At 61.3% G+C, this 12,569-nt stretch overlaps 1 protein-coding gene across 1 annotated transcript; it reads left to right on the top strand.

Moving 5' to 3' along the window:
- Positions 1–1,170: 1,170 nt before the first annotated feature.
- On the top strand, positions 1,171–10,859 carry NUCB1 (nucleobindin 1). Its single transcript, XM_067552202.1, has 13 exons — positions 1,171–1,256; positions 2,205–2,331; positions 5,321–5,428; positions 5,557–5,689; positions 6,114–6,217; positions 6,624–6,809; positions 7,303–7,393; positions 7,827–7,885; positions 8,358–8,450; positions 9,192–9,281; positions 9,441–9,611; positions 9,817–9,928; positions 10,042–10,859. Exons 2-13 carry the CDS (start codon positions 2,221–2,223, stop codon positions 10,134–10,136), a joined length of 1,353 nt encoding a protein of 450 aa, XP_067408303.1. The 5' UTR covers positions 1,171–1,256; positions 2,205–2,220; the 3' UTR covers positions 10,137–10,859.
- Positions 10,860–12,569: the final 1,710 nt, after the last annotated feature.

Here is a 12,569-nt window from a genome sequence, read left to right as displayed (position 1 = left end):
CCGACCCCCCCCCCGACCCCAATCTCAGACCTGTGAGCGGCTGGGAGAACAGGGGATAGCGGCTCCGGCGCTGGCTCTAGCGCCGGCTCTGGCAGGTCTGACCTGGGGGGGGGGCAGAGAATGAGATCTGAATCCCCCCCGCAGCCACCCCTTCTGTGGAGGGAGGCCATCGGATTGTCTCCTCTGTAATCCGCTTTGGTTTCTTAACCAGTCAGGCCCCGTGGCCGTGTTTATCAGTGCCCGTGTCGCACAGGGCCGGGGCTGGGCGAGAACTGGGCCCCCTTGCGCTGCCCAGACCCACGGCCAGAGACGGTCCCTGCCCCAGTGGGCTGGCAGCAGACGCCAGGGCAGGGCCATGATTTGGAGGGGTTACCTAGGAGGGGATCGGCTCAGTGTCAGGGGAAGGGTGCGGGTGTGTGTGGGGGAGGGGTGGTTGTGTGAACCCAATTTATGCACCCCCTGCCCCTTTGCACAGCACCCCACCCCCAACCTGAGCTGGTCACAGGTCCCTTCCCTGCCTGCAGGGGAAAGGGGGAAATCACCCCATCCTGCCTGGGATTGGATCATCCACCTCCATCCTGCCCCTCACTCCAAGGAGGACCTCACTGTAATCCCCCCCCACCCCAGTGCACAGACACCCCCCCTCCTTTGGGGGTGCCAAACACTTCGCTGCCTTCTGATTGGACAGGGATCACCCTGGCAGCTCTGGGCAACCAGGGATGAAGGCAAACTCCCCCCTGGCCTCTTGCATTTCCTTTAAAGGGCTGGGCTGGCTCAGGGCCTGGGGATGGGGCATGGGGCCTTTCCCCTCTAGGGGGAGCCACCCAGCCGCAGGGCTGGGGTTGGCTGGTTTGGGGTGGGGTGGGGAATGGGACATGGGGCCTGTCCCCTCTTCCTTAGTTGCTCCCTCCTGGCCCCAGTTGCCCCCTTTTCTCTGTTGCCACTTCCCCTGGGGTGGCATATTCAGGAGGTGGGACAAGGGGGCGTGGCTTGGCATGCAAAAATGAAAAAATGGGCGAGGCCGGCCAGAGAGAAAGCCACGTGAGCGACGGGGAAGGAGGCGTGGCTCGCATGCAGATTAACCAGGGGCGGGGGCGCGGCTTGCCGCGGAAGGGGTTGGCTATAACCAGGAAGGCGTGGCTTTCTATGTAAATGTGAGGGCGGGGCCTCCGGGCAGAAGAAGGAAGCTGGGCGGAAGCGTCGTTTCCGCTGCTGTCGCTGGACTCTGGAGCGAGAGACGGGAGCGGGGCCGCCGCGTGAGTCCGGGAGAGACAAATCCCCCCCCCCCCCCCGGGTATCTGCCCCCCGCCACGGAATCTGCCCCCGCTTGGGGATCTCCCGCTGCCTCCCCCCAAGGGGAATTGCCCCGGCCCTCTTCTCCCCAGTTCCCCGCAGTGGGGACCCCCTGCCCCCCTGGGAAATTCCCCCAGTATCCCCTCCCGCTTGCCTCCCCAGTTCTCCCCCCCCCCAGCTCACTCCCTCCTTGGGGAGCCCCTGCCTGGGATCCCACCTCAACCTTTTCCCCCCGGACCTAGAGAGTCCCATCCCCCCCCCCCATAACCCGGCCCTAGGATCCCCCCAGCGACTGTCCCCAGCTCTCCCCTGCCTGCCTTTCCTCTCCTTTACCCTGGGGACACCCCCCCCCAGACCCGAGCACAGCCCCCGGGTTCCCCTTCTAGTGTCTCCTCTTTACCCCGGGGCACCCCCTGAGCTCCGGGTCCCCCTCACCATACAGAGGTAGGGGTGAGTCCCACCCTGGGACCCGCCTTCCCCAGGGAGCCCCCCACCTTTTTGGAGCAGGATCCTCTTACCCCCCACCCCACCCCTGGGCTTCATCCCTGTTCCACCAGGCACAGGAACCCCCTTTGCTCCCTGCCCCCTAACCTCACAGTGGATGGGGTGAACCCCACATATTCTAGGAACCCCCCACAGAGAGAGACCCCCCCAACCTCCTCCTAGGTTCCAGCCCCCCACAGTAACACCCTCTTCCACTCCCCACTCAGCCCAGGGAGCCCCCTTCACTCCCCAGCCCCCCAACTCCCCTATCTGCCCTTCTCCCCGGCTGCTTTACACACCCCAGACCAGATCCCTGCTGATCCCATAACCCCCATGCATCTCATCCCCAGGTCCCTGGCTGCTTTGTTCCCCTCCACCCCGCGGGGTCTGCTGACAACCCCATCTTTCCTCTCCCCCGTTCTCTACAGGTGAGCTCTGGGAACCATGAAACTCTCCTGGCTTTTGGCTGCCACCCTGCTGGGCATGGTGGCCTCTGTGCCCATTGACCGGCCCAAGGGGGAGAAGAAGGTGGAGGAGGCACCCCCGGAACCACCGGTAAGAGGCTTGGTCTCTGTCCCTTTCCGGACTTGACGTCGCTCTGTTACCTTGTGGCAGGGAGTTCTGCCAGTTATTGCGGAGCCTGAATTGCTTCTGTCTGGGGCACTTGTCTGGCCTCCATCCACCGTAGTGTCCGAGCCCTTCATTCTCTTTAATCCTCACAACTCTCCTGTGAGCTAGGGCAGTGCTTTTACTCCATGTTATAGAAGGGGGAAACTGAGGCACTGGTCACAGGCTGAGCCTTCGTCCCAAACCCGGCCTTCTTTTTATAAAACCCCTCAGGCATTGGCGTTCAGCAGCTAGGGGGTCACTCTGAGGCCTAAATGTGTGGGGCAGATCTTAACCCCCCCACCCCCCCCTTAGCTACCCACTGCCAGGTTCCCTCTCCTTCCTCTGATGGAGGCTGCTGTCCGAGGGAATCTCTCATGGTTTGGCCTGGATTCTCTTGGGGAGTAACCAGAGACCAGATGGGTTGCGGGCGCTAGAGATCGGGAAACTCCAGGTAATAACGGTTCAGCTGAAAGCAATAGATTGTCCAACCCCTGGTGAGGGCTAAGGTAACTTCTAACTCGTGGCTTCTGGGAATGCAGAAATCGAAGGGTTTCCTGTTACGGGCATCGTAGCAAGCAAGGTGAAAACTCCTAGGGGGCTGCGTGTTTGAATTGAATAAGGCCGGAGGTCAAATAATTAACCTGGCTGCAATTGTATTTAAGTCAGGCAATAAATCAGTATCTCAGAGACCCAGAATACAGAGCGGAAACGCACACAAAGCGCGGTGGCCGCTGAATTCGGTTCACTTCTAACGCACTCCCCCAAATTCATTTCGACGCCGTGTGCACTGGTTTAGGAGGAAGAAAAATCTTCCAAATCTCTTTCCTGGGGTTGGTGCTTATTTTGAAAATGATCAATTTACCTAATCCATAAGCCAAGGACGTCTGTAATGATTTGATCGCGGCTGAGATCCTCTGTAGCCATAATGAGCTCTTACTGACGTAGACATTAATTAAAACATTAATCCACTGTTACATTGATGATGCCTAGGCGTGGCAGATTCGATTTTTTTTTTTTTTCAGCAGATAATATCGATGTTTATTTTTAAGCGTATTTTCAGTTTTTCTCAATGTCCATTTTCACTGTGGCTCAAAACTATGGAAGGGGCCGGACGATAATTATTTCATGATGAGTAGCTACTGAGATTCAAACAGTTGGAAGCTTTTGTAGCTGTTAAAACACCGATTGCAGGCGTCGTGTGTCAGACTGCCCCTTAAATAGCCTTCAATCAAACTCTGATAAGTTTTCCAACAGCATTTTTCTCTCTTTGCCCCTCTGTAAATTTTGATTTGCATCGATGGTAATGTTTTTCCCGTCCGTTTCTGTGCGTATGGGGAAATCGATGCTTCTGATTAGAAATAGACTCTTTCCACAGCTCATTATCGAACCCCCAATGTTCCCTGTCCCTTTTGTCAATTACCAGTCTAACCAATTCCAGTGCGTTCCTCGGGGTCCATTGTTTTGTCCATTACAGACGAGATCTTGGAGTGTCTTTAGGGCAGAAGACATCGGCTGGAGTAATTCCTGATCAGCTAAAATCATCTCTTGGTAGATCGTTAGCTCCTTAATTACAGACACTTGCCTCTCCTCAGCGACAAGAAGGCCCTGTCTGGGCTAGGTCAATACAGCTAGAGACCGAGGGCCTGTGATCTGTTGTTAACACGCTACTGTGCAGTGAAAATTTTATGGTGTCTCCCGCCCGGTTCGGGGGTTGTGAGATGAGACCAAAAACTGATCCTGGACTTTTAGGCAAACCAGCTAAGCCGGGCCAGCCCCCGTCTCTGACTCTCTCCCCAGGTCCTGGGTCCTTCAGAAAAGCCCCCCACATCCTTTTTCCATTCTCGGCCCCCTTGTTCTCTGGCCCTGTTCCCAGGTCCCGATTGTCTGGTCGCAAGGGGGCGTCTCTGTCTCTGGCTGGGCCGATTTGGGTCGGTTTCAGCTGGGTTTGTGAATGACTCTGTTCAATCCCCCAGACAGCTGGGGTGTGTGTCTGTCTGTCCCTCTCACACACCCTCCCCCCAGCGCTGTTCCCTTTTGCCCCTGCTGGCCGAGCAATGCACCGCGCAGAGGGAAATCAAGGCAGGCCAAGGCCTCCGAGAAAAGATTACGGAAAATTCTCGCTGAGTCACCCGTGCGGCTCTTCTCCCCCCTCCTCCCTTCACCCCACGGGGCAGCAGTTGAAACGTAACTTGTTGTTGCACCAGGGCAGAGTCGGCCTTGGGACGTGGGCTGAGCTCCAAAGAAACAAAAGGGCTTGGCCAGCTCTGGTTTGTTTATTAACAAGGTGCGTGAGGGCAGCCCCCCGCGGCCCCGTCACCTGAGGGCTGCCGCGGGACGGTCACGTTTTCACTGGGAATGCGGACCTCGAAGGCTCTCCTCTATTACAGTAGTGCTGAGCGCCCCAGAGGAAGGAGGGTGCCCGTCCCCCACGGCTCACTGGCTGACTAGATCATGTGTCCTGTTAAGATAGGGGAAACTGAGGCACAGGGAGTCTGTGGCACAGCTGGGACCCAGAACCCAGGAGTCCTGGCTCCCAGCCCCTAGGCTCCAATCCCCTCCCAGTGCCGAGGATAGAACCCAGGAGACCGGCTTCCAGCCCTGCCCTGCCCCGCTCTAACCGCTAGACCCTCCTCCCCACCGAGAGCTGGGGAGAGAACCCAGGAGTCCTGGCTCCCAGCCCCCTCCCCCCCCCCCCAACCCTTAGGCCCCACTCACCTCCCAGAGCCAGGGAAAGAACCCAGGAGTCCGGGCTCCCAACTCCAAGCCCTTCTTGGTACAAGTAAAACATCAGCTGAAGCAGGCTGTGCGACCTACGTCCGCAGCAGATTCAGTGTGGCCTGGAGGAGATGCTGGGGCCAGTCAGGGGCTCTCATCCAGGGGGGAACCTCCACCCCCGGACCAGGCCCATGCAATGACTCTCGCTGTCCCTTGGCAGGACACGGGGCTGTATTACCATCGCTACCTGCAGGAGGTAATCAACGTGCTGGAGACGGACAGCCACTTCCGGGAGAAGCTGCAGGCGGCCAACGCGGAGGACATCAAGGTGAGAGAGACGGGCCACGGGGCCTTTCCCCCACTGCCCCACGGCTGGGGGCGGGGCCTGGCACGGGGGGCGGGGCCTGGCACGGGGGTGGGCGTGTCTTCACGGTGGCTCCTTCCTCCCGGTGGCAGAGTGGGAAGCTGAGCAAGGAGCTGGACTTCGTGAGCCATCACGTGCGCACCAAGCTGGACGAGCTGAAGCGCCAGGAGGTCTCCCGGCTCCGCATGCTGCTCAAAGCCAAGATGGACGCCACCATGGAGCAGAGTGAGCGGGGAGCCTGGACGCCTGGGTTCCTTCCCCGGTGCTGGGAGGGGGAGTGTGGTATAGTGGTTAGAGTGGGGGGGGGGGGTACTTTTCCCAGCTGCGCTGCTGTTACCTGGTGAATATTTTGCCTTTCCCTCTCTGCCTCAGTTTCCCCATCTAACCAAAGGAGGGTGGGAACTGGTGCCCCCTAGAGGAGACAGGCCCCATGCCCCAATCCCTGCCCCCCTGAGCCCATAAGCCAGTTCCTGCCCTGGGGCCGGATGGGGGCCAGCTGGTACCCCCTAGAGGAGACAGGCCCCCTGTCCCATTCCCACCCCCCTGAGCCCACCAGCCAGTCCCTGCCCTGGGGTCGGCTGGGAGCCGGCTGGTGCCCCCTACAGGAGCCAGGCCCCCTGCCCCATTCCCGGCCCTGTGTCTCCCCAAGACGTGCAGGTGGATCACCTGGGGCTGCTGAAGCAGTTCGAGCACCTGGACCCCCAGAACCAGCACACCTTCGAGGCCCGTGACCTGGAGCTGCTCATCCAGGCGGTGAGGTGGGGGGGGGGGCAGGAGAGGCTGGAAGGAACCAAGTTACCGGGGGGGGGGGGGGGGAAGGAAGCAAGCAATTATTGAGGAGGATGGGGGGGGTTAGCTGGGGTTGGTGATGGGAACCCCCTGCTGTTAACCCTTTAATGCCCTCGTGGGGGGGCCCCCTCAGATCCTTTGGACTCCCCCAGTGTGGGGGGGGGAGGGCAGAGTTTGGGGGGTGGGGTGAATCTGCCTCCAAGGAAGGGTGGAAAGAGCATGATATATACGTTGGAGCTGGGGGGGCTGGGAGCCCGGACTCCTGGGTTCCCTCCCTGGCTCTGGGAGGAGAGTGGGGTCTAGTGGTTAGAGTTGGGAGGCTGGGAGCCAGGACTCCTGGGTTCTGTGCTGACGGCCACCCCTCCCCCAGGCCACCAAGGACCTGGAGAACTACGACGCAGCGCACCACGAGGAGTTCAAGCGGTACGAGATGCTGAAGGAGCATGAGAGGCGCGAGTACCTCAAGTCCCTGGACGAGGAGAAGCGGCGGGCGGAGGAGGCCCGTTTCCAGGAGCTGCGCCAGAAGCACAAGGAGCACCCGAAAATCAACGTGCCTGTAAGGACCCCTCCACGGCCAGGGGACAGAGCAGGGCATGGGAGTTACCTAGGGAACTCCTTGCTGCAGGGGGCATGTGCAGGAGGTGGGGGCGTTGGCCTGCAGGACCCACAGGTCAGCGTTAACCTGCAGAACTCCCTGTTTGGGTGCGGGGGGAGGTGCGTTTACCCCAGAAAACCTCCCACAGAAGTGGGCTATGGGGGTCGCCTGGCTCCGTCCACCTGCGGGGACATGTACCGCTAGTGAGGGGGCCCATGGAATTCATCTGCGGAATGCCTCGCTGCAGGAGTGGAGGTGGGCTCGGTTTGTGGGGGTTGGAGAGGGGACTAGACGGTTGCAGGGAGGGGAAGATGGGGATTGATTGCAGAGGGAAATTAACTGGAGGCAGAGCTTGAATGGTGACTGGAGGTGGGGGCGGGGGCTGGGAGCTAGGACTCCTGGGTTCTATTCACACACCCCCTCCCCACACCGACTGTCTGCTCTGTCCCTGCAGGGCAGCCGAGATCAACTCAAGGAGGTCTGGGAGGAGACCGATGGGCTGGACCCCAATGAGTTCAACCCCAAAACCTTCTTCAAATTGCACGGTGAGGGGCCCTTCTCCCCGCCCCCCCCATGTGCTGTGCCCAGCTCCCCCACCGTAGGGGGGAGGTCACTCCTAGGGGAGTCGGGAACGCCCAGAATTTACCTTCCTCTGTTCAAGGGATTTAGGAGCTGGGGGGGGCAGGCTTGGTAGCACATTAGACCCCTTGGTGTGGGACGGGGGCCCCCCAACCATCTTCCTCAGCCCCTAGCATTTTCACACAGAGCTGACCTCTGCCCCCCACCCCCCTGGCCCGGTCAGCCCTTGGCCCCCCCTGCAGGCGTGACAGGGATCTAGGGAACTCCTCACCTGTCAGGAACAGCCATGGGGCAGGGGAGAGCGAGCTGGGGCCGGGTGGGAGCCGGTGCCCCCCCCAGAGGGGAAATTCCCCTGCCCCGGCTGTGCTCACTCCCCCCCCCCGCCCCCGTCTGTTGCAGACACGAACAGCGACGGGGTTCTCGACGAACAAGAACTGGAAGCGCTTTTCACCAAGGAGGTGAGTTCCTTTGGGGGTCTGGGGGGGCCATGAAGGCTGGGGGGGGGCTTGGACCCCAGGGCTCCCCATTATCCTTTCTCCTGGACCTCAGGGGAGTGGGGAAGATAGGCCCGGAAGCCGTCCGTGGCTGTGTTAGGGGGCCTGGTGTGGGGTGGGGGGGGCAAGCAGGGGGCTGTGGGGGGGGGGGGGGCACCGGGGGGAGGAGGGGTAGTGGGACGGCAGGGGGAGGTCAGGAAGGGAGATAAGATGGGGGGTGTCCGGGCGCAGGATGGTCCTGAAGGGCAGATCTACTGTGGGGCTGTGTTAAGGGGGGGGGCCGGTGGTGGGATGGGAGGGGTAGGACTGAGCTGGGAAGGGGTGGCAGCAGGAGGTGGGGAGTGGGTGGGGCTATTGGGGCAGGGCTGGGGGGTGGGCGGGGCTGAGCAGCGGGGCGGGGGTTGACCAGGCGTGTCTCTCCCCCCCCCCCCCCCAGCTGGAGAAGGTGTACGACCCCCGCAACGAGGAGGACGACATGCTGGAGATGGAGGAGGAACGCCTGCGCATGCGGGAGCACGTCATGAAAAACGTGCGTCGGCCCAGCCCCCCCTTCCCCGGGCGGGGTGCGTGTGTGTGCGTGTGTGTGTGTGTGTGTGGGGGGGGGGGGACACGTGGGGCAGCACATTCCTGGGGGGAGTCCCAGCCCCCCGTCTATTGCAGGGTGTCCTGGATTTGGCGTCTGCCCTACGCCCCGGCCTGGGGCCCGTCTCCTGGGAGGACCCGTCTGCAGGCCAGACCCCCCCTGGGGGGTCCTACGCTCAGTCCAGGGCTGGCCGTGTGTGTCCCGTTCCCCCCACCCTGGTCTCTGATTCTGAGCCCCAGGGCTCCAGCCCCCCTGTGCCCCCCAATAGCGGGGCTGGCTGAGCCAGGCGTCTGGGAGAGCCCTGCGGGTCCCCGGCCCCTCCCAGCCAGGGACTCTGTCTGTCCGGCCCGTTGTCCGTCAGTCCCGGAGCCTCGCCTTTCACGCAGACCCTGGAGACCTCTCCTCTCCTCTCCTCTGGCTGCCGCAGCCTTCCTGGGAAGGGAAAAGGAGAGGGTCGAATCCTCTCCGCCCCGCGGCATTTCGCGGGGGTCCTGACCCCCGACCCAGCAGCCACGCTGCCATGGGGATGGGCACAGAGTTGGACAGAGAAAATTCCCATGCTCGGGACCCTGGGTTGGGGGGACAGACAAGGGGATCAGAGGGGGTGGATGGGGGTCAGAGGACATTTCAGACCCCCATCTCACCCCCTTGCTCTGCCCTTCCCCCTCATTTCCCCCACCCCCACAGGTGGACGTGAACCAGGACCGGCTGGTGACGCTGGAGGAGTTCCTGAAATCCACCGAGAAGAAGGAGTTTAATGAGGCTGGAGGCTGGGAGGTGTGTGGGGGGGGCTGAGTGGGGGGGGGGGGCAGCTGGGGTGCAGGGGAGTCTGTCTCCTGGGGTTGCTGGGCTCTGTTCCCAGCTGGGGGGCAGGGGCTGGGTTGGGGAGTCTATAGTATAATGGGATCCCCGCTCACCTCCCCCCCCCTCCCGCAGACTGTGGACGAGACCCAGGTGTACTCGGAGGCGGAGCTGCAGCGGTTTGAGGCGGAGCTCGCGGCCCAGGAGGCGGAGCTTGGCCGGCGGGCAGAGCAGCTGCGACAGCAGCACCAGGATCTGCAGGAGCGGCAGGTCCAGCTGGATGCCCAGAAGAAGGAGTATCAGCAGGTGGGTGTGGGTGGGGGGTCCCCCTTCCCATCCTCCCAGGAGGGGACCCCCCTTTTCCCATCCTCTCCATTGCTCCATCCACGTGGGGGGGGGGGAGGGATAGCAGCTTAGAGGGTTCACCCCATGCGTCTCCGGACCCGGGCGTCAGCCCCCCTCTGATTAGAAAGAATTAACCCTTTCCTCCCCATTTCCCCCCCGCCCCCAGGCCGTGCTGCAGATGGAGCAGAGGAAAACCCAGCAGGGGGAGGCGCCGGCAGCTGCCGGCCCCGGCGGGGAGCTGAAATTCCAGGCCCAGGCCCCACATGGTGCCCCAGCAGGTAAGACGGGGGGTCTCAGGACTCTTGGGTTCTCTCCCCCGCTCGGGGGAGGGGGGAGAGTCTAGCTGCATCGTGCCAACCCCCCCTCCCCGCTTCTCTTGTGTCCCTTCCAGACCCGGCCGTGCCTGCCAGCCCAGCCCACGTCCCTGAACAGAACCACGTGGAACCTCCCCAGAACCAGCAGCAGCCCGAAGTCCAGATCCAATGAAATCCTGTGTGAACCGGAGATGGGTGTGGCCTTGTATGGGCCCTTCCTCCTCCCCCGACGGGGGCAGGGCTTGGGGGGAGAGGGGGGAATCCTATTACAGCATCCAGGCCAAGGCCTATGCTGTCTGCAGTCCCTTTTTTGGCCACAGGAGGGTGACATTGAGTCTCGGCTGCTTTTGGAAAGGGATTCAATGGTGTTATTGCACCTGCCCCCCCCCCCCCCCCATCAGGTTCCTAGTTTTAGGGGTTTGGTCCTAGTTCTTGTACCCCCAAATAATTAATCTCCCCTTGTTTGTGGGGGGGGGGGGCATTTGAATGGTGAAACACTTAGGGTTTGACGAAGGGGGGGAGGAGGGGCTGTCTTGTTTCTGGGCGGTAGCCCCCCCTCTAACTGCCCCTTCCATTTTCAGCTCCCAGGTGGTTTTGGTATTGCAGGCAGCACCCCCGTCTCCTCCCCTTCCCCCGCGCTGGACTCTGGCCCTGTGCTGGACACAGCTTTGGAATAGATGACCCCACCCCCAACCAGGGTGGGGTTCGTACCCCCGTCCCGAGCCCAGGGGATCGGTTTTAATAGGAGCATGGCGCGTGTCCGCCTGTGCCCCCTGGCCCCCCTCCCCCCACCGCCTCCCTGCCCCTGACGCTGGGGTACATGCCCCACAGGGACTCCTGGTCCCCACCATGACTCTTGACCCCCTTGGGGGTCATAGCATAGGGGGACAGACCCCTCCATGACCCCCCCCCGCTAAAATCCTTCACCCCTGGTTTCCTTAACTAGCTGTGAGCAGGGTTCACTTGACCCCCCCCCCCCAATTCTTCACTCCCAGCTGTGCTGTGTGTGTGAACCGACTCCTAGCTGCAGCAGCATTAACACCAAGAGAAACAGGTTCATTAAAGGGGGGGGTCGCAGCTTCCCCTGGGCCGGGCGGGAGCTGGGGCGGAGCTCCCCTGTGATTAGAAACAAGGGAAGTGGCACCCCGGGTGTTGTGGGAGGCTGGGCGCCCCCCAGCCCTGGCGGGACACTGGGGGTGACCTCCTTGAGTCACTGCACTCACAGGCTCTTAGGCCAGGCCCTTGTTCCCGCATGCCTGCCTCCGCGGGGCGTGGAAACGCAGCCGGGTGTTCGTCTGCATCTCTTCAAACCAGCTGGGGGACACGGTGGGGGGTCTGACTGCGGAGTTTCATCTCTGTACCTGTGTGTGACAGGGCAGGAAAGATGCTACTGCCACGATTGTGTTGAGTGTGGCATGAGCGTCCCAAAACCACCTCCCGTGGCATACTGGGAGTTGTCTAATGCCCAGTAACACTGTAAGGGTGAACACGAAGGATACACAAATCACACCGGAAGGGTGGGCAGGGTACCACACCCCCATAAAAGGGATTAAAGTAAAACATAATCTGCCCTCATATGGGCTGGTGGGTGGGGGCGGCAGGAGATTTTTAGCCCCGGCTGCGCCTGGAAACTCCCGGGGCCGGGCGGTGCAGGGTGGCGAAGAAGCTGAGCCAGCGAGGGGAGGGCGGGGAAAGCGCCCACTCTGCTTTTAATCGCTCGAGCTGATCAAAAAGAAGGGGAGGGGGCAGGACCTGCGGGGGCCTATTTCTTTTTTTTTTTTAATTCCACTCCCCTCTCGCCAGGCCCCCGGCCCTGTTCTTTCTTGCATTTTTAGGCCCCTGCCCCTCCCCTGTAGCCATCTTCGATTTTGCGAGAGAGACAGATTTCCCCCCCCCCGCCCCGATACGAAAAAAACCCACCCACAAGGGTTGGTTAATGTATGCGAGATAAATGGAATCAGATGCAATGTTTGCCACTAAAAGAATAAAAGAAATGTTGCTTCAACCTTACAACAGAGCCGCTGACTGCTGCTGGAAGAGGCCTCCTGTCTCTCTCTCACCTTTGTGTTAAAGGGGCTGGGTTCCCCCCCCGCGCCCACAACCAAGTCCATTTTACCCGTTCCTGCTCTCATGGCGGGGACCCCGGCTCCCCGTCCCGCGGCGGGGCACGAAGAGAATCCCAGGGACGAAAGGATTCGGGGAGCGAGCAGAGAAAGGCAGAACAAAACCCACTGAACCCACTGGAAGCTGAGCCCAGACAAATGCCACCGAGGTTTGGCAGCCTTTCAATAAGGGGGGGGGGTTGGTCGGCCCCCAGGGGAGCAGGCCTGAAAAGAGAGGGGGGGATGTGGGGAGCAATCAACTGACCCTGAGGCTCCCCGTAACACTGGGGTCCAATTATGCTTGTGTGGGAGCAGAAAGGTTTTGTGTCCCAGCTCCATGGGCTGTGGGATGGGCCCCCCCCTTAGGGTCACACTCTCTGGGCATCCCCTCCTGGCATTGAACAGATGGGGAACAGCCCCTCCATCCTGCCATGAGCCCCCTGCAGCGAGGTCACCAGAATTGGACATCCGGGGAAGATGTGCACCCCTGCAGGGAGCGAGGC

Source organism: Emydura macquarii, unplaced genomic scaffold (assembly GCF_026122565.2).
Source record: "Emydura macquarii macquarii isolate MOO-44397 ecotype Brisbane River unplaced genomic scaffold, CSIRO-AGI_Emac_v2 contig_1386, whole genome shotgun sequence".
NCBI classification, from domain to species: Eukaryota; Metazoa; Chordata; order Testudines; family Chelidae; genus Emydura; species Emydura macquarii.
Note: the sequence above shows the minus strand (reverse complement) of the source record. Positions and strands in the feature narration are given on the sequence as shown.

Coding starts and splice junctions, on each gene's coding strand:
- NUCB1 (XM_067552202.1), top strand. CDS start 2,221: ATGAAACTCTCCTGGCTTTTGGCTGCCACCCTGCTGGGCATGGTGGCC. Junction 5,690..6,113: donor GGACGCCACCATGGAGCAGA/GTGAGCGGGGAG, acceptor TGTCTCCCCAAG/ACGTGCAGGTGGATCACCTG. Junction 9,282..9,440: donor ATGAGGCTGGAGGCTGGGAG/GTGTGTGGGGGG, acceptor CCCCTCCCGCAG/ACTGTGGACGAGACCCAGGT.